Genomic DNA, 25,630 nt, shown 5'->3' with positions numbered 1-25,630 from the left:
CTATACCTTGCAATACAGATTTGGGCAAATAGGAGGGGGAAAATAATCCAGCAAGAATATTTCCTGAATAAGAGGTGGTGAATAATGCTTGTTAATGGCCACTAATCAATTTTCCCCAAAGAAAACTACTTGTAACTGCTGTGATCTGAATCCACAGATGTAACACGCAGGGAAAACCAGTATTCTGTTTAAAAGTTGAGGTTGGTATTAACACAGACTAGTTAGATAAAGTACAGCTTTAGGAAGGCCCTTGATCAAAGAACCACATCTTTAACAGTCGATTTGTTTGGGGATTGTTTTTTCTGCTGAACTTAAAGATTGTCCTCAGGTCAAATAGAAATAATCCAACTCTGCTGAGGACACAGTCAACATTAACCTGAATCCACGCTCTGTAATCAACCTTGTGATGCTAACTTAGAGAGAAATACAGGGACTTTACAGTAAACAAGTAACCAGCATGTTCCTGATAAATGCCATAACACAAAGACCAAATAGCTATGGTTTTACCTGCTAGGAAAGTATGTATCTGAGAGAATCCAATCACAGTCTCAGCAAGTCAAAAGAGTTTTAATTGGAAAGTATTGCACCTACAAATTATTCCCAAGCAAACACTGGTTGGCCGATGATGGTTACTGTACCTAATCCAGGCTGACACCAGGAGAGAAATCCGTAACCAAGAACCAGTCAACCCATGTACACCACATCTGTATACAAATAAAAGTGCATTAGTTGGTCACTTAAAATATACATTGCTCTCATTTTCAATAGGGAATTCTCAGTTCCACAATAATGGCAGGGAGAAGAAAATACTGCAGAGAAACCATTATACAACAATGTGCCTCCAAAAGGCTGTAAATATTTTTTTAAAACATCCAATCTTGAGTTCAATTCACAACATGGAGATTTGTGGGTATTGGGATGTGTTTTTTCATAAATAATAATCCTTGCATTGCTATAGCATTTTATCATTTCTTCAAGATGTCTCAAAGCTCTTTGCAGAATATACTGTAAAGCGAATTGACTGTATATTTTGTGGATAAAATACAGCAGCTATTTGTGCAGAACAGTGTCCTACAAACAGTTGTTGATTGAGTGACCATATTATTTATTCATTTTTGAAGGGATTATTATCCTCAGAAAAGCGATCGCCAATCGACTAACAACTGGGTTCCAACTTACTGTTGGGTAAACAGGTGAGTGAAGTAAGGAAACTTGCCCAATGTTTTGGCCTGACCTGGGAATTGAGCCCAGATCCTCTCGCTTGCGAGGTGAATGCTCTAACCACTGAGCTACAGGATTCCACAATAATCAAGGTGTAGGGACCAGTCTCCTTTGTGATTCTAAAGCACCAACTTCCCTGGTTCCGACTTGTTGAGCATCATTTTAGGTGATGCAGTGAATTCTTACATTGTGATAAAAAACACAATATTCAAACGACAGCAAGAACACACAAAAGGGATCAGAATAGTGTTATAGGCCAACAACAGCACAGACTGTATTGTATCTCAAGCTAAATCTGTTGGAAGCAGTTGTGCTGGCAGTTTCTATCAGCTGAAGACAAACTGGTTAGGATAAAAAGTTAACTTGATCTCATTTTCTCTTTGTTGCTGCGATTTTTTTCTTTAAGTCTTGTAAGTTTCCACGTTTCCATCTTTAAATAATCCAATTGACAGCAGTTCAAACGCACAATTAAGTTTTGCAAATCAGGTTTTGGATCATGATACTGTGAATTCAAAGGCAGCTTTGGACAGCCGTGCTGGCTTTCTTTCATGACCGGGGGGCAGGGAGAGAAAAGAAACAATAATAAAGTAATGTAATTTCTCTCTCTTCCCCTCTCTCCTGTTTGGTTCTCGCAGTGACAGAATCAGGGGTGAAAAAAGCACAGGCGATTGCAATCATTAATTGTTTTCCATGTACAAACAGCCATGCCACAGGCAAGAGAATGAGGACACACTGCTTCACACCATGATTTTTTCAGATGAACTAATAAAGGTTTGAGGTCTGGGACCAGAACTAATGGACCTTCCCTCATCTGTGTACAGACTACCCTTAATATCTGCCCACACAGTAAACTTTCTCTCCTCCTCTCTTCCATGAACTTCATTCCCCATAGGAGAACAACTTCATTTTGCATTTAAAAGATGCATTAATATAAAGTACTGGTTACTATTATTTTGTAAACAGCTTCTAAAACGTGTAGTCTGGTATTAAAAACACTGTCATAACAGTGACTGAGAACACTAATAAGGGGATCTTATTATGAATAGACAGCCATAGTGTTGGTCTGATGTGTTGGTGGTTCTGAGTGTGTACGTTCCTGACGTTGCACTCGGTTTAATGCCAGGGAGGGGGTGCTCGACCCAATGGAGGAACAGGTTTTGACCAAAACCAAGACATCTGTAACGTAAACAGTGTAACATTCAGTAAAGCACTCGTGGGAAACCATTGAACATCACTCAAGCACATCCATTTGGTTTCATAGCTAACTCACAATGCACAGGCTGAGGCTATACACCAACGTGTTCGAGTCTCAACAGTGAGTGCTCCCACTCACCTGAATGTGCGTCTGGCACACACGGAAACACATTCGTGGATACTTAGAAAGGGTTAATGTACCTTATATTCTAAGTTTGCCTTCAACATGTTTTCTTCTTCAAGTGTGAAGTTAAGGAGCATAGACACTGCTTTCAGCAGCTGAAAGGCCTGTAACAAATACACAGCAATTACCCTGGACAGCCATGGAGAGAACGAGCAACGTAACACACTGAGCTTTGGTATAGAAACAATAAAAAAAAGACATTTACAGCATAGAAGAAGACCCATTTGGCCCATTGTGTCTGTGCTGGCCCTAATTTAGAACAATCCTTCTACTCCTATTTACCTGCCCTTTCCTCATACCACTGTAGTTTACTTGTTTTTAGATATTTATCTAATTCCCTTTTTAAAGCGAATATGGATTCTTCCTCAACCACTTTCTTGTTGGAGCACGAGTAAACTGGGGGCTTGTTTATGTAATGTGTTCATAGCTAACACGGCACAAGTGACTTTGCGTCAATTATTACCAATAACCAATAATTACCAATTTCTGCTTCTAGTTTGCTCACCTCAGATTCCCGACAGGACATGAACTTCAGAAGGACGTGCTTAAGGTATTCAAAGTTGATTTCCCTGGAGTCGTTCATGTCGGAGTTGTTTATGACTGTGGTGGCAGCTCCGACAGCGCAGGGCAGCTCTGAGCACGGCCGCTCGCGGACTTCAGGCAACTCCATCTCCGGCTTCATTTTCTTCCGTTAGAAAGAGCAAAGGGTTAAAAGGAATTAGTGCCAACCACCGGGAAGATATTTTATACAATACAGGTGTATTTACACTCAATCTGCTCTGGGAAGCACTGGTGGAGCAGACATTAAACTGACATTACATCAGAACAAGGTCAGCCACAGTCTCTGGGAAAGTCTGAACCGTTCCTTGCCCTCACTGAGTATTACCTTACAGGCGTTAAACTGTGGTTATGGAGTAGTGCTGAGGTTGGTGGTTTTTTACAATCTTATTACACGTCAATAATATTATCGATCCTTATGACCTACTATTCAAGGATGCACTCTTCATCTCACCAAGCCAGGATGGAACTTTGGTGTCTTGTTCAGCCCTCAACTGTTCTTTAAACCCCACATCCATGCTATAACCTCCTCCGCCGTCCCCCACGCCCGCACATTGCCCTCCTCTGTCTATTGCCTACCTCTCCCCTCAGGCCGCCAAGACCCTCATCCATGCTTTCATCATGTCCAGGTTTGACTGCTAACTCCCTACTAGCCAGATTTCCCAAGTCTTCCCTCCACAAGATGCAGATTATCAGAACTCTGTAGCTCGTGTCCTCTCCCACACCCATCCTTGCCCAGCTTCATTGGCTTCCCATCCCCAGAGGACCGAGTTTAAGATCCTTGTCCTGACTTTAAAAGCCCTCCATGACCTCGGCAGGCACAGGCCTGCTCCATGTCCCCCGCCTGCCCTCTCCACCATTGGCAGTCAGGCCTTCAGCCTCTCTGATCCCACCCTCTGGAACTCCATCCTGGAATGCCTCCGCCTCATCCCCTCTCTTGCCTCCTTCAAGACCCATTGTAAGACCCTACTTTTTCACTGTGCCTTCAGTTACCCTCCAATCTCCAGCTCAGTTGCAATTCCTTTGCTATCCAGCGCCTTGGGATGTCGTCCTGACAAAAAAAGGTGCTATATAAATGCAATTTGTTCCATTTAAAAAGAACCATGTCTGTAAGAGGTTTACAAGACAAGTGTTTCATGCCAGATCCTTACCAGCTCTTTCTGTAGTGTCTTTTTGAGTTCTGACAGCCTCTGTTGTAACTGCTTAATGGTCTTTACATAAGGAGAGAGAGCAAGAAAGAAAATAAATAAAATAATCCACAGTGAATGTTACTCAGTTAACAGGAACAGAGTTAGTACAGCAGTATCAGTGCAAGAATCCCTGCCACTGAGGGAGCTGCCGCTTTGAAGACATGGGCAGAGGTCCCAAAATAGGTCAACTGAAAGGAGTGATGGGTCAACTGAAACAGAGCAGCACAGATATGATGGGGTGAATGGCTGCTTCTGTGCTGTCAGTTTCTCTGGTCTACCTGCTTCTCAGTCAGCTAACTGTACATGGTGCACGATAGCAACTCGAAACTCTGGATGGTTAAATGGTCTTCATGAGCGGGGGTGAGAAGGGGAGGAACCAATTTTTGGGCAAGAAAGAAGCTTCAGCGATATCAATTTGATGCTATCATGACATAAATAGTTTGAAAAAGTGAGTTTCAAAGCACAATTAGAAGGCGGGGCTCCAGGAAGATGGCGGTTATGTCTATTTAACACGGTCTCTGCAGCTGTAGGTTTCCAATCATTTGCAGTCAAAAGTTTGGCTTTCCGGAGTCCTGTAGCTCAGAGCACTCGCCTTGCAAGCGAGACACCTGGGTTCAATTCCAGGCAGGGCAAAACCGTGGGCAAGTTCCCTTACTCCACACAAAGCCTGATAATAATCCCTCCAAAACAAAATAATAATAAATTGGTCATTTTCAATCCACAACTGTTTGTGGGACACTGCTGTGCGCAATTGACTGCCGTGTTTTGGCAACAAATATACGGTCAATTCACTTGACACATTGATATCAGTTTGTAGCACAAGAAAAGGAAATTGAAAAATTGAAAAGGAAATTGCAGCTATTAGGGGAAGGACAGAAAGGCAGGGTACAGAGGAGAAAACATATCCCTGAAAAAGAGTTTGACTGCTTATTATACAGGACATCAAACTGTAAAGCAAGATAATAATAATAATCCTTGTATTTGATATAGCGCTTTTCACGTCGGGAGGACGTCCCAAAGCGCTTCACAGAACACACTGTAAAGTGAATTGACTGTATATTTGTGGGCGAACGCGGCAGCCAATTGCGCACAGCAATGTCCCACAAACAGTCGTAGATTGAAAATGACCAATTTATGATTGTTTTTGGTTTTGGAGGGATTATTATTAGGCTCTGTGTGGAGTAAGGAAACTTGCCCAAGGTTTCGCCCTCAGCCTGGAATTGAACTCAGGTCTCTCACTTGCAAAGCGAGTGCTCTAACCACTGAGCTACAGGACTCCACGATATAATTGTTATACAATAAGCAAGGGTGGTCCAACTGCCGGCCAATTTCACGCCCCCACCCATTTCATCTGGCCCACCCACTTCCTCCATAATCCGTGAATGTTATGTTTCTAGAAAGGCTGCAGCCACCAAGACATTAATGTTCTACTCCTGACATAAAGCAGACAGCAAGCCGTTAGCAACACCGCCACACCCAAGCCTTTTAGGTCAGATCAAGAGATAAATGTGGAAGCCACAGTGTGACCCAGTTCTCGTGTCTCTAACCTTGTTTTTCTCCAGTAATTGCTGCTCCAAGTCTTGGTTGTCGCGTTGAAGCCGCAGAGCGTCCGTGACAGCCACTTCCCCATTTTGCTCCGTTTCGTCGCTGTCGGAGGGTGTCAGCTGGTCACTGAGGGCCGTCACCTCAGCCTCCAGCTCACTGACCTGCAACAGAGGTTTGTGTCATTTATCAGTGGAATTCGAGGTACAGAGAGCAGGCAAAACACGTAAAAACATCAAGTAGTGCAGAGTTTTACAGCAGCAGAGATCCATCGTGTCTGGGCTGGTTCTGCTAAAAGTTGCAGCAAGTTTACATGGAGCATTTTGTGTGGTTTGTCTAATCAAGAGTAAGCTTGATTAAGCCACACAGTCACCTCGCTCAGGCATGTTACAGCAAAAAACTACTGAACGTCGGTGCAGTAAACCCTCGTAATAATAATCTTTGCATTTGATATAGTGCCTTATCGTGTCTTCGAGACGTCTCAAAGCACTTCACAGAATGTACTATAAAGTGAATTGATTGTATATTTTGTGGGCGTAATACATTGGTCAAACTATTTTGCAAGGATAGATACGCATTGAATTACACTAGCCTCACATTGTGAGGTGTGAAGTTAGCCCAGCAAGATTGTCGCTGGGTAGAGTCAAACTGATCTTGTGGGTGGATTTCAATCTTTCACCCACAGCTTGGTGTTGAGAAATAGGGTGTTTGTCTTGTTTCAACCGTCTCAAACCACTCTTGAAAGGAAGAACTTTCATAGCCACTGAAGCCAAAGCATCTTCAAAATGCTTTTCATCCCAACGATGGCATCTCCAACAATGCAGCACTCCCCTAGTACTGCAATGAGAATACCGTTCTCGGTCCAACTCCAGTGCTAATTAATATGTGCGCGGGGAGGAAAACGTATGATCTACCTTTCTCTGGCTCATCTCCAGTAGTGCCTGTGTCTCAGTCACTTGCAGTCTGACAGCACTCAGCTGGTTCTGAGCTGACCCCTCCTGTTCCACTGTTGCACATTCATACATATTCTTTTCCACCTGCAGCTGATGGAGCTGTGACAACACAGCCTCATTGTCTAGGGAAACACCGTGAGTTATTAAAATAAGAACGCATCACCTTCCACAAGTAAAGCATCACTCACTCGCCTTCCCACTCACACAAAACACTTCAGAAGGAGACAGGTGTGAGGATTCACCTCACGTTTCATATTTACTGTTGAGGCTTTAAGAAGCATGTCATTTGCTCTGATCCTACAAAACAATTCTCTCCCTTCCTGAGTTCCACATCAGGTACTAACCATATCCAACCTTTGCTGTTCTGTCACTAACTACCAGAGGGCGCACAAGAATAACTCGTGCTCCACTTCCGTGGTTGGGTTACAGTAACAATAGCCTAAGTCAAGCCTTTCAGGGCAATGCAAGGCAGCCGCTCTAGTCATATACTGTCTGGGCCAAACAGAAAAATGCAGACATATTTGCCAAAAACCGCAGGGAATTTGGGCATTCCATAAAAGTTGCGGGGCTCCTTGGCAGATTTTGCAGAAAATTGCGGGGTCTGGTAATAATAATCCTTGCATTCGATATAGTGCTTTACCACATTTTTGAGATGTCTCAAAGCGCTTCACAGAATATATTGTAAAGTGAATTGATTGTAAATTTTGTGGGCGAAACATGGCAGCCAATTGCCACAGCAGCGTCCCACAAACAGTCGTGGGTTGAAGTGATAATTTTTTTATTAAAGGAATTATTACCCCCGGAAAAGCGATCCGTCAATCGACTAACAACCAGGTTCCTACTTAATACTAGGTAAACAGAGGCATGTGTGTGGAGTAATGAAACTTGACCAACATGTCGCCTTGCCCAGGAATTCAACCCAAGTCTCTCGTTTGTGAGACGAGTGCTATGATCACTGAGCTACAGCAGGTTTATAGGGGATTCCGCAGAAAAATTACAGCCGCACTTTTCTATTGGCCCAGCTCATTACATTCCTCATAAGCTCAGCAGACCACACATAATTTTAATGTTAATTAAGAACTGGGAATTTTTTTTCCCCCCCCACAGCCTTTTAATAAAATAATATTGCACTAAAATGCATTGCGGCTTTGGCTTCAGCTTAGATTGTAGTTCAATAATATAATAATAATCCTTGCATTTGATATAGCGCTTTTCACGTCTTCTAGACGTCCCAAAGCGCTTCACAAAATATACTGTAAAGTGAATTGACTGTATATTTGTGGGCGAACGTCCTTTTGTGGTTCTGGAACGCACAACCTCGTGACTCAGGCAAGAATTCAGCCAACTGAGCCGGGCTGACAGGGAAATGGAAAGCAGTTCAGCTTTTTAAATTCTTCAGTTTTATTTGGTTCCCATTTTCCCCTCAGCTTCTCTCACAGTTATGTGCAGGTTCTGTTCTCGCACCTCGCTTCAGCTCCTCGAGATCTGCTTCCCTTTTGAGGAGCTCCTGATGTTGCTGACTGCCTGAGGTAGTTTCCTCATTGAGTGTTGCTGTCAATTTCGCCACCTGTCGGTGGAAAAAGCACAAGTCAATTCCACTCACACTAAATCTCTGTCCAGCACACAAACAAGGAGCTTTTAGAGATCAGTTTAGCACACAAAGAATATTAACTAATTGCATATATATATATATACACACACACACACTCTACTACATATATATACACACACAGAATATATATTATATATAGCGCCTTTAATAATAATCCTTGCATTTGATATTGCGCCTTATCACATCTTTGAGACGTCTCAAAGCTCTTCACAAAAGACTGTAAAGTGAATTGACTGTATATTTGTGGGAGAAATGCAGCAACTAATTGCGCACAGCAGTGTCCCACAAACAGTCATGGATTGAAGTGACCAAATTATTATTATTATTTTTTTTTAGGTATTATCATCAGGTGTGTGGAATAAGGAAACTTGCCCAAGATTTCGCCCTGCCGGGAATTGAACCCAGATCTCTTGCTTGCAAAGCGAGTACTCTAACCACTGAGCTGCAGGATTCCACAATTCACTTCAAGAGGACATCCCAAGGTGCTGGACAGTGGAGAGTTTGTACCCAAGCTCAGGGATGGATTTGAGTGGGGGGAATAGAGAGGTTAAACCATTATTAAGCCGGTTATTAATGTTTTTGATCCAACCCGAGAGATTTGTTGACACCTGGATTTAAATATTTCTCATTTGTGCTAAAGACGGTTGTTGATGCTGTTTAATTTGTGTTGTGATTGTAACTGGGTAAAGCTCTAATCAAACAAATTCTTACATTTTAAGAACTCTTATCAAGATCCCACTACTTCTACCCAACCTTCCTGAGGACAGGACATCACTGAGTATTTTGTTCGGGTATCATTGTGGAGAATAACCTGGTAAACTTCACATGGTGCACAAATAGATAACAATGATAATCCTTGCATTTGCTACTGCGCCTTTTCAGTTCATTGAGACGTCTCAATGCATACATAGAATATACTGTATATTTTGTGGGTGAAATGCGACAGCCAATTGCACACAGCAGAGTCCCACATATGGTCGTGGATTGAGTGACCAAATTATTATTAATAGTAGTATTTTGTGCGAGGGATTATTATCCCCGGAAAGCAATCTGCCAATCACTAACAACCTACTTACTGCTAGGTAAACAGGCGTGTGGAGTAAGGAAACTTTGCTAACAAAGAGAATCGAACCCAGGTCCTCTCGCTTGCGAGACGAGAGCTCTAACCACTGAGCTACGGGGCTCCATCTAACATTGTGAGCGTGGGAGAGGGGTGAGGTTTGTAATACGAACCTCGTGCTGAAGATCCTCTCTCTGCTTCTGCGTTTCTTCCAAGGCTTTTGCAATTTCAGCACTAATAGTTTCTTTGCTGCTTAATTCTTGCTGCGTTCAGAAATGTGAATAATGTTAACTCAGTCACAGGGATCACATTCAATTAAGTTCATAATGTTTCAAATAAAGAACACTGTACAATTTGCACGAGTGTAGATTTGTGTTCATATTATACTCTATAATCAATGTGATTTATACTTGGGAACACAAGACAGAATTCTGTGTGTGTACATGGGGTTTCCATGAAGGGATACCTGACAATGTAAAGCATTCCCCTCTCCACACTTCATAAGAAATAAGTCTTCATGGACGAAAAAAGACCAAGGTCTATCTAGTTTGCCTTTCACCTTCCTGGTGGTCGCATGCACATATGTCCCAAACTCCCTATGTGCTATTGTACTGTATCCATAATGTTATTTCCCAAAAGAAAACTCTCTGATCTGTGTTTGAAAGAATCAACATTTCCTGCTTCAACCATATCCCTAGGGAGCCTGTTCCACAGGTTCACTGTTCGCTCACTGAAATAGTGTTTGTGTAGATTTGTTCTGAATTTACCCCCTTCAATCGCAGGCCGTGTTCTCTGGTTCTACTATTCTGGACAAGTTAAAACAGACTGTCATGATCTATATTGTTTTGCCCCTTTAGAATCTTAAAGATAGCAATTACATTGCCTCTCAATCTTCTCTTTTGCAGCGTGAACATGCCCAATTTACTTTAATGCTACTCTTTATTCATGGCAGTGAAATATTACTGACTTGTCCCAGATGGGACCAGTGAGGGACCATGAGGAATGTCAACCTTCAAGTCATTTGGGTCCAGGAACAACACAGCCCCAAACCTGGGGATTTTGGTTTGTTGTGAAAGGCGGAAGCCGATTCCCACTGAATTGAACAAGACATTCAGCTCATTGACTCTTTGGATGAAGTTAGACAACCTCTATCCAACCCCAACCCTCAGCACCTCATGATGGCTTGATCCAATGAATCCTCACCAGCAAACAGCACCAGTGGGGAGGAGGAGAGAATAAAGTTCCCCAACCACAAGGAATCATTATAAGGTTATGATCTTGTAAACATGGTACAAACCTTAGATTTTTCTAATTCACATTCAACTTTCTTCAATGAGTTCTCAGTCTCCTTCAGCCTTTCCCTCAGCTCCTCATTGTCTTGTCCTAGTTGGCTCTGCGCACAAATAGTGTTATTTACATTATTGCTATTAGATTTCTAAAAGACGGACACTACAGCTCCTCTCCACAAGCACCTTCAACAACAACAACTTGCATGTATCTAGCGCCCCTCACGTAGGGTAGCGTTCTCTTTGCTAAACCTCCATTTTGCAAAGAGGAAAACATATCACGAGCCACAGATTGTACAGGTTTCATGTTCTGAAGCATTTAGTCCTCAACAGGATGCGCAGCAAGATCCTATTGTTGGCCAGGGCAATGGGTGAAACAGGCAGACAGGTGGTGGCTCGGTTGAACACATCACGCAGAATGAATGGCACAATGTCAGGGTTGTACTGCAGTGTCAGCCGGCACGAGGAACGAGCCTCAGCCCCGTTCTCACCCAGCATTCAATATTTATACTTCTTGGGTCAGCCGAGTGTCTGACACATACGGAAACCCAATACCATGCGCGTCAGGCATAACCTTAGGCAAGTTTCCTTACTCTGCACACACGCCTCTGTTTATCTAGCAGTAAGTAAGAACCTGATTAGTCGAATATCGGATCACTTTTCAGGGGTAATAATCCCTTTAAAAAAAACGTGGTCACTCATCCACGATTGTTTGTGGGACACTGTTTTGCGCAATTGGCTGCTGAGTTTCGCCCACAAAATATACAATCATTTTACAGTATATTCTGTGAAGCGCTTTGAGATGTCTCATTGACATGAAGCACTATATCAAATGCAAGGAGTATTATTATTATCATTCAATAAAGAATTGTTGCTTATTGCAAGCAGTACTCACTATCTGATGCTGAGAGGCTGTCTTATCAAACTCGCGGGCAGTTTCGAGGGCAGCTATCTGTGCGTCTGCTCTGCTGTTCCTCTCTGTGTGCTGGTGCCTTAGAGCAGCCACCTGCTGCTGCCATTTATTGCTCTCTATTTCACTGTCTTCTTGCTATAGAGAAAGAGCAGACTGTTATACACACAGAACCTTTTGCTATAGAAAAAATTGCATTTGCTGTAACATTTTTAACATTTGTTCTACTTTACCATTTTTTTGAGTTGGATTTCTTTTTCATTCACTTCCTCCGCTCTCCTCTTCAGGTTTTCAGCAGTCCAGTGCAGTCTTTGCTCCAATTCATTCATCTAGACAGGAGCCAGAATGTGAGCACACCAAAGAGATGGCACTAATGCATAATAGTGAGCTCTGTCATACAGTGGATTTAGCACAGAGTTGATTGATGCTGTGACTGTCTGCATGTGCTTCAGGTCAGCTCAAGAGTACTCTGAGCAGTGCTCAGCGACAAAACCGTTCTTTATTTTAAAGTTAAGTGAATCGGTTTAAAGTTAGCCCACAAATAGTCAATTCACTTTACAGTATATTCTGTGAAGTGCTTTGAGGCGCCTAAATGATGGGATAGGCGCTATATCAAACGCAGAAATTATTATAAGTCACAGAAAAGGAGCATTCAGTCTCGACTGCACACAGATTTTGGTCAAAAGGCAAACGATAAAGTTATTTTGTTTTATCTCACAAGTCTTCAGAGATGATTTGGTAACTACAGTAAAAGATAAGAATTAGAACAAGACGCAAGTTACCTGACTGGCAGTCTGTTCCCTGAAAGCCTGAATATCCTCCTCTTTGTGTTTTGCCAGAGTCTGTAGTTGTGCTGCTTGTGTAGCTATCTGAAACAAGACACTCGGTTTATAAACCAGGGACAAGCTGGTATCATCCACAGCTCTTTTACTTTGAGTTGCTGACATTGTTACAACCACAACTGGCACTTATATAGCGCCCTCCATGCAGGGTAGTTAGTTAACAGTGGCGGAGCCTGACTCCAAGCCAGAGGGGGTGGGGAGTGGTGGTGGCCGAAGAGGAGGGTTTTCAGGCAGGACTTGAAAAAGGGGAGAGAGGGGCAAGGCGGAGGGATTGAGTGAGAGTGTTCCAGAGTTTTGGGGCATCGTGGCTGAAACCACGACCTTCGATGGTGGGGCGCCGTGTGAGGGACAAGCAGGAGGCTGGTGCCAGTTGAGCAGAGGCTCCGGGTGGTGGATTGGGGAGTGAGGAGGTCAGAGAGATAGGGAGGTGCCAGGGAGTGAATGGATTTGAACACGAGTGTGAGGATCTTGAAGTTGATCCTTTTGATGATGGGGAGCCATTAGAGCTTAGGCCAGAACTGGTGAGTGTGGGGACGGAGTTTGGTTCGGGTCAGTATGTGCGCGGCAGAGTTTTGAATTGTTGTAAACAAAACACAAAATACTGCAGATGCTGGAAATCGTCAGAACCATTTTGTGTCATGTACCCGAAACGTTGACTCACTTTCCTTTCTCCATAGATGCTGCCTGACCTGCTGAGTGTTCCCAGCGACTTCTGTCTTTGTTTTTTTGAATCGTTATGTTTGATTTTCCCTAAGCTGTCTGTCCGGGCCGAGCAAGCGAGTACCTGTGCTTCCAGAGCGCTGGTGACCTCAGTCTGGCTGGTCTTGGCTGCCAACACGTTCTGCCTCATTTCCTCCAGCTTCTGTTCCAGCTCGCATTTCTGCAGAGCACACAAACAGTCATACACTGTAATCACTGGTTAGATAAGATAATTGGCTGCTAGCATAAATAAAATCTTCTAAAATGACAAATCCCTTGAGTACGGCAACACTGGGTGCAATTTGAGTTGCTTTTAAGACACAAACGCTACCTCTTTAAGTAGCTCCTGTAAATGCTCATCCTCTGAATAATTTCCCTCCATCCTTTTTTGCAGAGAGACCGCTTTTTCTCGCAGGTGCTCAATAGTCTTTCCCTTTTCCTCCAATTCTACAGAAGTCTTAAGGGGGAGGAAAGAAAAAAAGCACAGAAAATCACAATGAGAATGTGGAGTCCTGTATCTTAGTGATTATCGCGGTTGACTCGCAAGTAAGTGGTTCGATTCCTGGTCAGGGCACAATGTTAGGCAAGTTTCCTTACTCCACACACCTCTGCTTACCCAGCAGTAAGTAGATTGTTCATCGATTTGCAGATCGCTTTTCTGGGGATAATAATCCCTTCAAGAAATTAATAATAATAATTTGGTCACTCAATCCACGACTGTTTGTGGGAGACCGCTATGCACAATTGGTTGCTGCGTTTCTTCTACAAAATATACAGTAACTACACTTTACAATATATCCTGTATAGTGCTTTGAGAGATCTCGAAGACATGATAAGGGGCTGTATCAAATGCAAGTGCTATTATATTATTATAAGATGAGTGGTGACAAGATATAGTTACTGAAAACATTGACTTGTGAAGCAAAGACCAGGCTGAACTGCACAATGATTCTCCGACAGCAGATTTGCCACGCTCCTCTAGCCTAGTTTATTTAAAATAACAACAGCTTGCATAAGCCAAGTGTGATGCAAAAGCAGCTCATGTACCTTGTGCAAGTCTACTGAGAGTCGTTGAATGGTATCCTGTAACTCCTTTCCCCTTTTCTCCAGCTCAGATATTTTTTCTTCCGCATTTCTCTTTGTAGCCAGAAACTCCTCTCTGTTCAGTAAGGAAAATATGCTGGGCTTTAGATGGAAATCAATGGAAAGCAAAGTAAAAGCAAACAGTAAAAGGAAAGTAATTAGCCTGGTGGGGTTACTTGTCGTACAATGAATTCTTCAGGTATTGTATATTCTGTGAAGCGCTTTGAGACGTCTCGAAGACGTGATAAGGTACTGTATCAAATGCAAGCATTATTATTATTACTCATCATATTTAAAAATATAGCTCAGACTTGGAAAGGAACTAATTGAACAAGCAATACAGGCACCTGGTTACGACTGCAGTTACAAAGCAGCACTTCCGCGTCTACTGTGCGAGGATTGAATGTACGAGAAGAATGAAAACATTACATTGTGTGCATGTATTCTGTGTCTCTAAGCCGGACAGAGGAAACTATTATTTTCACACACACAGAATGTCTCCCACAGGCAGTGTACCTCTCCTCGTCAGTGGCGGCGATTTGTCTCTGCAGCTGCTGAAAGCTTTTGTCCAGGTTATCCAGCCTCTGGTGAGAGTCGTGCAGCTGTTCTTTGGTTTGATGCAGCTCAGCGCTGCGTTCCTCAAGCTCCTGTTCCACTTTTGACAACTTCTCTTCTTTCCTCAGCAGCTGAAACATCCCGACAAAGCAACAGGTTATAGGGCGACCCCTTTAGTATAGTCCCTGTTTAGGACAAGCTCAGTTATGTACCGTGAAGCCATGCTACACTGGTACATTCCCAATCTGATGGGCCAGCTTCCTGTGTGTTCCCTGCATGGCCAATATGTGCATCACTGATATCCCTCAATGCGCGCAAATTGGTGAAGGAAGTGACAATAGTGGTGACCTGAAGAACTCAGAAGCACTGACGGGCGAGCTTTTTTTTTTAGTATGTGCCCTCTGTGCAGCTTAGAGGCATAGAATACACACACGCAATGTAATATTTTCATTCTTCTCATGCATTCAATCCTCACACAGTCTGAGTTTATGGTCTCTGCAGTTACTTTGTTAGCAACGGATGTGAGACAACAACTGCTTTGACTTCAACGCTAGGAGACAAAATGGAGAATGTCAGAATGGAGAGCCACATTTCTCTCATCCAGGCCATTAACACAAAAACAGCAGAACTGAAGCTAGGTGTATCCCAGAGAGAGAGCAAGGAATCTAAACTAATTTTAAGCACCAAGACTCATTTCAGAAACAGATCAATGCTGTAGGAGGACAATAAGAGGGGGAGGGGGGTTTCTCTAGAAGGATGAGATCAAATGGGCTGAAGGGCCATCTTCGCCCTTTAGCCCATTTGTTCAGTAGAACCAACTGCAATTGAAGGGGACTAAATTTAGAATTAATCTGCAGAAATAATACTTCAGTGAGCGAGTAGTGAACGTAAGGAACAGGCTCCCTCGGGAAACGTTGGAAGCAGAAAGTGTTGATTAATTCAAGAACAAATTAGATAATTTTTGTTGGGAAATAATATCTTGGGATACAGTGTACAGTTTGGGACACAACGTGTCATGTAATTGCCAGGATGGTGAAAGGTGAACTGAATGGATCTTGGTCCTCTTTTGCCGAGCAAATTCTTATGTTCTTATGTTCACCCGAACCTTCTTATGATCATGTGAGATCAGAGATGCCATCAAATATCAACATAATAGAGATCCAATTTAATTATCTCTATTCACTCGTAAGCACCAGCTATAGAGAAGCTTTTTTGTGTCAGGTTTAAACGGGTTCCAGTGGGAAGCCAGTGACTGGAATTGGAAGCCACTTATTCCAAGTCACTGGTTATCTCCAACAGTGAAATCAGGAAGGGAAGAAAGCACTGACACCAAGAACTTAACCCTTTTAAACAGGACCTGGCACTAGTTCATACCATATGTTTGACTTTGGCAAGTTCCTGCTGCTGAAACCCGTCCAGTTCGTCCTGCTCATCGCGTCTGTGGAACAGATTCAGACTGCGTGTCTTCATCTCCTGCAGCTGCTCTTCAAACCTTGCTTTTTCCTGAAACAGATCAACAAAATGGAAAGATTGTTTAAACAACAACAAGATTACATTTGTATAGCGCCTTTCACGTCGGGAGGATGTCCCAAGGAGCTGGACAGTGTATAGAATTTCAGATCCAAGCAAGGCTCGGGAGCATGGGGCGGGGAGAGAAAGGGGGTGGCCGATGGCATGGTCGAAGCAGAGGGTCTTGAGGCGGGACTTAAAACCTTACAATGACATTCTGTAAGGAGATGATTATACCTATAATAATAATACTTTGCATTTGATAAGAGCACTTATAAAATCAGAATGCCTCCCAGAGCATCACGGGTAATGGGTTTAAGTAGTGACTACTCGTTGCAAACAAGTTGTTCAGGAAGCGATGTTAGCAACACTGCCTCCACACAGCGCAGCAAAGGGAAAGTGACATCCCTGTTAACTTTATAACCTGGAAGTCAGCTTCATCTGTAGCTGACGAGTTCAATAAAAATCAAAAACAATTACCCCAAAATAAAGATAAACTAAATGTCGATATTATCCATCAAATATTGTTGTAAAAATTGTGTTAAAATTACATCTACAACCAAATCTGTATATCACCTAGCATTCTCTATAGAATAAACACCCAAGTAACAGTGAACTCATTACCTTTTCAATATCTGAAACCTTTGCCATCCACTCCTGCAAACAAAAATAAGATAACTGAGATTTCTTTTCTTAAATTATGGTCACAGCAAATAGCAGCAGAATTTCAAAACTTCTCGCTGGTTATGTCCACAGAATTTATCCATGCAGCACGGCTATACTTCCTCGTCTTCACAAAACCGACAAGATGTGAATCGAAATCAGTGATATCATCGGCCTTTCAGATACCTCCCACACTCCAAGCTGAGCAAGTGCTTTGGCTTAGAGTAAGAATCCGAACGGAAGCTTGACATGAATTTAATTTTCGGCTTGCAGTTACCTGATCCTTTTTGTTTAAGGCCAGTGTCATTCCTTCTGCCATCTTTGCTCTGCTGATTTGGTAAGCCTCATTCTGCTCCTGAAGCTTCCTCATCGAGGCTGATTCAAGTTCAAACACAAAAAAACACAAGTCATCATCCTGCACTGAGTCAAACTGAAGTAAAGTATCGAACACAAACTATGATGCAAATGTAACAGCGTTCGCTTGCTGATGTCACAAAAACAAATCCTTAATTTAACAAACGATCTATAAAAGTCACGAGACATTCCGAAGGAAGCAAAAAGTTTATTTTGGAAAAGCGTGTTGTAAGTCTCTTCAAAGTTTTGTCTCAATGCTATCACATCCTTATTTATTTCTTTAAAACATCAGCAGCAAATGAAAGAGTAAGTTTTTTTAATTTAATAATAATCCTTGAATTTGATATAGCCTTTTATCACATCTTCGAGACGTCTCAAAACGCTTCAGAGTATAGTGTAAGATGAATTGACTATATATTTTGTGGGCGAGTGACCACCAATTTTTTTTTATCATTTCTTTTCATATCACAAGCCAGTAGAAAAAGATGTGTTACAATCGGAAGAGCTCAGTGAAGTTGAATGACTCAAATAAACAATAAATAAAACCGATGTACGTACAATCCTGATGTTTTTCTAATGCAATCTCAAGCTTCTCTCTGGTCTTCTGCAAGCTTCGCAGCTGCTCAGCATAATCTTGTGTTAGGGGAGAGGGAACGCAGGCCAGGAGGTCAAAACAGGCAAAAAAGGAAAACAAAAACAGGATAATCATGAGTGGAGGATGAAAATGATTTTCCCCAACAGAAAATCATTACTGTTAAGGAGAACATGCATTAATGACCTCCCCTTAACATGCTGATGGGAAAAGGAAAGATCTAAACTGGGAAGTCACATCAGAGTATATTAGGGAAAGAAATGGTAGAAATTGGATCAGGTTGAGCTAAAAGGCTTTAAAGATTTTAATTGTCTGAATTGGGTGCAAGGAGAAATCATTGAAAATAATCTTTCTTCACCCAGTTAGAGCCATCGCACCTCTCTCACAATATGCTTGTAACAGCAACTGACACCAATCAAAATTCAGAAATATCGCTGCACTCTTGACTTGTCACAAGTCCTGAGGAATTTTCAGTACACCACCATGGTAACAATAATCAGGGAAATCTCTCTCTGCTCTACCTCACAGCTCCCACAATTCAGATGCTCCACAATGGCCAAAGATCACAAAACAAGGCAGGTTACACAGAAATCTAGGAATTTAGGGACTGGGCAAAGCCCGTCGGCCCATAAATGGACCAATATTTATTTCATTCGGCCTTATAAGTTTCAAAACACAGGGCAAAATCTCCCCAAGCAGCACACGCCAGAAAATCTGAATAATAATGGCAAACCTATGTAACTCCTCCCACAGGTTTGAGTGTAAACAGACTCCATGTTAATTATCTTTTAGCCTTATTTGGACAGTACCTGATCATTTATATTTGCGTCAAATGCATCTCTACTCCGCTTTAAAGTGCAGAGTAAATGCTACAGACTGGTTCCCTCTGGAATGGGAGCACACTTTACAGAGGCACATTTACTAGTTTTGCCTGGATAAACAACCAGGTTTTCAGTTCTGTTGTAGAACACAATACTTCCACCACCCAGCAATTTGATACTGTCTGACGCAGGTTTGCTTTAGTGACAGGGTACAATGGTTACAGGATAGAAGACACATGATCTGTGGGACTGAAATGAATAATAAGCAACTGTCTTTGATCAAAGACCATGTGAAATCAGGTTTATGAGTAGAAATCTGAGTCCTCCCCAGCTAAATGCACCACTCCTCATCTAGGCGGATGGAGCACTTAAACAACTGCTCATTTCCAGATGTATAAAACTGCCATCATACCTTGACATTTATAAACACGATTAGGACAATACTTTTAATGTTAAAAATAACTGGCCTATAGTTGGAAGAGGTATGATTTTCAACATATTCTAACTTGCTGGAGAATTGTTAACGGGTTATGTCACTTTCTGCACAGTTACCATTTCCTGACCAAAGCAGGTACCTGATAGTTTGACTTCCAGCTTTCGAACTTGGTCATTTCGCCGGAGCAGCTGAGACAAGAGGTCCTCGCGAGGGCAGCTGCTGTCAGATGCCTTGGCAAGAGCAATGAAAAAAAGGAATAAAATTCTTTATTATGGTTCCGACATGAGAGGCGCTATATAAATGTAATTAAATGTTGTTGTTAACGTGTATCGTGCAAATCAAGAGGCACGAGTAGTAATTAATCTCCCACTTCTTTTACACAGTGTCAGCCATCCATCCTCACAATGCAGAAAACCACAGACAGTCACATCACACACGGGAAACAAAATAATAATATAATAATCCTTGCATTTGATATAGTGGAAGGATCTTCGAGACATCTCAAAGCACTTCACAGAATATACTGTAAAGCGAACTAACTGTACATTTTATGAATAAAACGTGGTAGCCAATTGCGTACAGTAGTGCACCACAAACAATCATGGATTGAGTGATCAAATTACTACTTATGTTTAAAGGGATTATTACCCCCGGAAAAGCAATCCACTAACAGCCATTATACACAGCCCTGCAAGGACATATATTTCACCTCGTTCAATAGTCCAATAGAAGACACAATGCTTATTAGTTTGCAAACTGAATAAAACTTAACAGATGAATAAATAATTGGTAACCCCGTAACTTACACACTGTTTTATAGTACTTGCCACAAAATAAGGCACGTATAGGGAAAATTTACCCAAAGTAACACAAAGGGTGAGGTTCACCAATATCCTATAGAAGGCAGGATACTGAATGAACAAAAAGTTTTCAGATTCAATGAAAAACAGTTTTGTCCTTTAATTAAAGTTAAAAATAGGACAGGACTGGGCACTTGTTAAGTAGATTACATGCGTATAACACACTGGTATGCTGAACACATGCAAGATTTTTAAAAATGTTGCTTGAAAAGTCTGAGCAAAAGATAGGAAGTATTTCTTTCTGGAGGAAATGAACAGCTTCTTAAAGCGAAAGTGATGCCTCTTTTGCTCAGACTTTCAATACAACTTCTAAGATCTTCTCCCTAGACACACTGATCAATCTATGAAAAGAATTGATCAGAAGTGGCTTATACGTACAATGTCATCGCCCGAGTCAGCTCCGACGGAGGTAATGGACTCTCTGCTGAACGATCGTGGAATCCGAGCCGTCCCGGGCCGAGGCGATGCACCGCCCTCTTCAGCAATCTTCTTTTTTAGTTTAGCAAACATGCTTTAGCTGCTGTCCTTATAGAGGAGAGTTCCAAACTGTCTGCAGGCAGGACTGCCTTAATAACCAAGTGATACCAGCCTGTCTCAAGCTTCGGGTTTGTACCTGATGGATAGTGTTCAACTTTTCTTGTTGAAATAATAAACACTCGTTAATAAGGCTCGCCTTTACATCCCATCAAGCAACAAGCAGCTGCCAAACAAACAGAATTAGCATAACAGCACCTTTATTCATCCCTAAATTCATTCATATTAAATACGTTTAACAATCCTCGCAAAAAAAGGATTTGGCAGTTTAGGTTCTTGCCAGCTTCAAACTCTAAATTCATGAGGTTTACAGCAGGAGGTTGTGGAGTGTCAAATGCTGAATGTGCTCCGTTAGAGCCACCTGAGAGCTTGGTAGATGATCTACTGTGACACCGTCAGCTGAAGGAGACTACACTGATGGCATCAAGCTCTTTGAGAAATACTAAACCATGGAGCTGGGGGGTGGGGGGGGATGCAATATTTCTTTAAAAAAAATTGTTTTCAATCAGAAGAAAGACTGAAGTGCTCCAAATGAAGTGTTACCCTCATGTAGGGTTCTGTATAAATGCAAGTTGTTGTTGCCTATATTCATAATGATAAAATATGGGGATATAGTTTTAATATCCCTGGGTTACTAATAAGTTTCTGAGGCTAGTTAAAATGCTCCAAGAAAGCTTCTCAAACATCACGTCATGAGCACCAGATGTTTGGATTATACAGGGTGACCAAAAAGTCATGATACCATTACAATGTCAAATAAGCCTTAAAGAAATTATGATTTTTTTTAGATAATAGAGTAGTTGAAAAGACATTTTGGTCACCCTGTACAATCTCAGTTAATCCAAATTCACAATGTCTGTTTCCGTGAAATAATAATAATCCTTGCATTTGATATCGCGCTTTTCACATCTTCTAGACATCTCAAAGCGCTTCACAGAATATACTGTAAAGTGAATTGACTGGATATTTGTGGGCAGAACGCAGCAGTCAATTGCACACAGCAATAGTGCAACATTTACAACTTGCATGGAATAAGTGATATAATAGTTTTTTTTAAAAAAGGCTAGAAGTCATTGCTTTTTCCAATGATAAACTGAAAATACATAACTGGGGAATGGTCAGAAAAGTTAATTGAACACACGCATGAGGAAATCTGAAAAAGTCCTAAGCAACCAACTCGTCAACTTAAAAGTCTTAAGCGACCAACTCCCTGCTTGTCGGCCTTCCCAACTCTTCCCTCCACAAGCTGCAGAACATCCAGAAATCTGCAGCTCGGGTCCTCTCCCACACCAGGCTCCATGATCCCATCACTCCAACCCTCGTCCAGCTCCACTGGCTCCCCATCCCTCAGAGGATGGAGATCAAAATCCTTGTCCTCGCCTTCAAGACCCTCCACGGCCTTGCCCCCTCCTACCTCTGTGACCTGCTAATGCCATATCAATCTGTCTGTTATTTCTGCTCAGCGGACTCCGGCCTGCTCCAAGTCCCCCACCGGCCTGCCCCAGCCGATTGGCGGTTGGACCTTCAGCCTCTCTGCCCCCACCATTTGGAACTCCATCCCACATTCCCGTCGCCTCCTTCAAGGCACGTCTTAAGATCCTCCTTTTCCACCGTACCTTCAACCACCCTCCTACCCTCCCAACCCACCTCCCCTGCTCGGGTCCAAATACATGACCGTTCAGTGCCTTGGGACGTCCTCCTGACAATTTTGTATTGTATCAATTCTTAATTCAGCATCTCTTCCCATGTCAGATTCAGTTTCTGCCTACACTACTATCAATACACTGTTTAGATAAATGGGCAGAAAATGTGACGTGAGAGGGTGACGTAGTCAATTTGACAATTATAATATTTATCCTTGCATTTGATATTTGATATAGCGCCTTATCACGTCGTTGAGACGTCTCAAAGTGCTTCCCAGGATTTCAAAGTGTTTCCTGTGAAGCAGACAGGAGCCCGCTGAGCGGAGGGAGCAAACAGCTGGTAGGGGGTTAGGAGGTCGGAGAGGGAGGGGGGAGCAAGACCATGGAGGGCTTTGAAGGTGAGGACCAGGATCTTGAACTGTATCCTCTGTGTGATGGGAAGCCAGTGGAGTTGGGCAAGGATGGGGGTGATAGGGTCACGGAGCCTGGTGTGGGAGAGGACATGGACTGCAGAGTTCTGGATGATCTGCAGCCTGTGGAGGGAGGAGTTGTGGAGGCCAACAAGCAGTTAGTTTGCATAGTCAAACCTCGATGTATTGAAGGCGTGTATGAGGGTTTCGGCAGCCTGCTGTGTGAGACAGTATCGGAGCCGGGCGACGGTGTGGAAGTGGGGGAAGGCAGAGCGAGTCATGGCGCAGATGTGGAGTAGAAAGGATAGTTGAGGGTCAAACAAGACCCCAAGGTTCCAGACTGGCTTAGTAAGGTGGAGTGTGCAACCATGGATGGTGATGCTGTCAGCGGCTGAGGTGAGGAGGTGCTGACAGGAGCCAATCAGGAGAGCCTCGGTCATGTTGACGTTCAACTGAAGAAAGTTATCTCTCATCCAGGACTTGATGTCTGACAGACATTCTGTCAGGACAGCAGTGGGTCCTGGAGTCAAGGGTGGAGGCAGAAAGGTAGAGTTGGGTGTAATTCGCATACGTGTGGAAGTTGACACCATGTCTGCGAATGATGTCACCAAGAGGGAGCATATAAATACTGAAGAGGAGGGGACCAAGAACAGAGCCCTGAGGAACGCTGCACAAGACGGTCCGGGGGCTAGAGGAGAAGTCGTTTGAGGAAATGAAGTGCAGGCGGTGCGAGAGGCACAATCTGAACCAATGAAGGTCAGCGCCGTGAAGGTTGAGGTGAAGGGAGAGGAGGTGGATGAGGATAGAGCGGTCGATGGTGTCGAAAGCAGCAGAGAGGTCAAGGAGGACGAGGAGGCAGAGGAAGCCCTGGTCTCAGATGGACAGAATGTCATTTGTCACTTTGACCAGGGCGGTTTCTGTGCTGTGGGTGGAAGCCCAACTGGAGGGGTTTGAGAAGGGAGTGGCGGGAGAGGAAGGAGCGAAGCTGAGAAGCAACAACTCATTCCAGGACCTTGGAGAGGAAGGGGAGGTTGGAGATGGGACTGTAGTTAAGAGAGTAGAGAAGGGTCCATGGAGAGTTTTTTTTTAAAAAAAGGATAGGAATGATGACAGTGATTTTTAAAGGGGGTGGGAACAGTACCAAAGGAGAGGTTTACGATATCAACCGGTTAGTGTCAAATCAGTTAGTGACTTGTGTAACAATGACTCATCGTTAATCATTCACAACAATTCCCAGTTGTACTTTATCTTAATTTTATTAAACTGTACAATAATAATTTGGTCACTCAATCCACGGCTGTTTGTGGGACGCCGCTGTGCGCAATTGGCCGCCGCGTTTCACCCACAAAATATACAGTCAATTCTCTTTACAGGATTTTTTGCAAAGCATTTGAGATGTCTCGGAGATGTGATAAGGCGCGATATCAAATGCAAGGATTGTTATTACAATGAACAAAAAAAAACTTGTTTTAAAAGTTAAGTTGATGTCACTGTGTGTGTGTGTACAACATATAAAAGAAAACATTGCAAACCTTTGAAAATCAGGAGGGAATTCCTCCGCTATTCCATTGCATTGCTTCGCCACAGGACCTAAACCCGGAGGAGCCCTCGAGGGCCGGACGCACCGACACCGAGTTGAAGCTGTCCCCGAGCTGACGGCGCCTCAGCCTCTCGGACACTGCCCGGTGACTGACAGCCCGCCCGCCCGCCCGTCAGGGTGAGTGACAGGCGGCGGCGGTGATGTCAACCAATAGCAAAGCGGCATCGCGGCCGGGCGGCCACGCCATTGGACTGTTTTTGGTCGCTGCCGGGAGGGCGGCACTTCCGGCGCGGCGCTTGGGCGGCACAGCGGCCTAAAGAGAGCGGCGGTAACCGACTAAACAGCAGGTAACCGGCCGCTGTCGATGGCAGCGGCGTCTTCTAACAGGGTCTCCCTTCCCGCCAACTGAGCGCGGGCGGAACCTAACGGGAGTGACTCCCCGGGAGCCGAAAGTTCCAGACTGAGGGGCGGGGAGAGAGAGAGAGAGAGAGCGATGGCCTCAGGACCACCCGGTAACCGAGTTTCAAACTTTTTTTCTCCTCAGTAAACGTATGGAAATGGTACCTTTTTGCGCGTTAGCGGCGGCGCCTCCCGGTGTGACCGCGGCCTCGCGCTCCGCCCGCCCGCCGCCGCCGCTCGGTGTCCCTCATCTCTCAGCCGATGTGGCCGCCGACTCCCAACGTCATCCGAACGGCTCAGGCGCAGCCGAACGTGCTGGCGGCGGCCCCGCGTCCACCCGCCTATCGGATCGCTTCCTGCCAGTCGGGAGGCGGGAGGGCTACGTGGTCGCGCAACCCATTGATTGGTCACTCGGGCCGTCAATCAAAGCCAAAGCGGCGTCCTGCTATCAGGTTAGGCTGACCGTCGCCAAGCGGTCAGCAGTGAACCGGAGGGAGAGCTCAGCCATCGCCGATCTCTGGTTAATAGTGGAAAGAAAATGGAGTCAGCGGTTTGCTCTCCGTTATCCCGAGTCTCGCCTGTCTGCCAGACTGCTGCACGTGTTGTTGTTGGTGCAGGGATTGTCTTCAGCCTTCTCTGCACCTTCATTCATCTCAAAAAAAGCCAAGACTCGTCTCATTGTAGGACACTGCTCGGTGACACGGGGGGAGGGGGGGGCGCAGCAGAAGGGAAATCGACGGCAACAACAGGGCTTAGTGGTGTTGCCCTCCACCTGCAGCAACCTGTGGCTCACAGGGAATCCGAATAAGTACGTGCACTAAACACAGGAACAAAGCAGCACTTTATCAAACAGATAATAATAATAATAATAATCCTTGCATTTGATATAGCGCTTTTCACGTCGGGAGGACGTCCCAAAGCGCTTCACAGGAGAGGCTGTAAAGTGAATTGACTGTATATTTGTGGCGGCAGCCCATTGC

The 25,630-nt window shown here is 43.7% G+C and overlaps 1 protein-coding gene across 4 annotated transcripts; it reads right to left on the bottom strand.

Annotated features, from left to right (window-relative positions):
* Positions 1-551: 551 nt before the first annotated feature.
* golga1 (golgin A1) lies at positions 552-24,928 on the bottom strand. 4 transcript variants are annotated; one of them, XM_007909529.2, is made up of 23 exons: positions 24,816-24,928; positions 20,503-20,760; positions 19,404-19,494; positions 17,974-18,048; positions 17,339-17,436; positions 17,023-17,055; positions 16,264-16,392; positions 14,851-15,020; positions 14,299-14,410; positions 13,583-13,708; positions 13,337-13,432; positions 12,493-12,579; positions 11,944-12,039; positions 11,696-11,848; positions 10,812-10,907; positions 9,688-9,777; positions 8,280-8,409; positions 6,804-6,964; positions 5,895-6,053; positions 4,309-4,368; positions 3,105-3,284; positions 2,617-2,703; positions 552-2,397 (listed from the first exon to the last, which is right to left on the bottom strand). In XM_007909529.2, exons 2-23 carry the CDS (start codon positions 20,632-20,634, stop codon positions 2,335-2,337), a joined length of 2,424 nt encoding a protein of 807 aa, XP_007907720.2. In that variant the 5' UTR covers positions 20,635-20,760; positions 24,816-24,928; the 3' UTR covers positions 552-2,334. The 4 variants fall into 4 exon arrangements, with proteins under 4 accessions (XP_007907720.2, XP_007907718.2, XP_007907719.2 ...); XM_007909527.2 differs by having other exon boundaries at positions 552-704; XM_007909528.2 differs by having other exon boundaries at positions 552-704; positions 20,503-20,755.
* Positions 24,929-25,630: the final 702 nt, after the last annotated feature.

Source organism: Callorhinchus milii, unplaced genomic scaffold (genome assembly GCF_018977255.1).
Source record: "Callorhinchus milii isolate IMCB2004 unplaced genomic scaffold, IMCB_Cmil_1.0 Scaffold8, whole genome shotgun sequence".
Taxonomy (NCBI): Eukaryota; Metazoa; Chordata; class Chondrichthyes; order Chimaeriformes; family Callorhinchidae; genus Callorhinchus; species Callorhinchus milii.
This window is presented reverse-complemented; position numbering and strand designations above follow the sequence as displayed.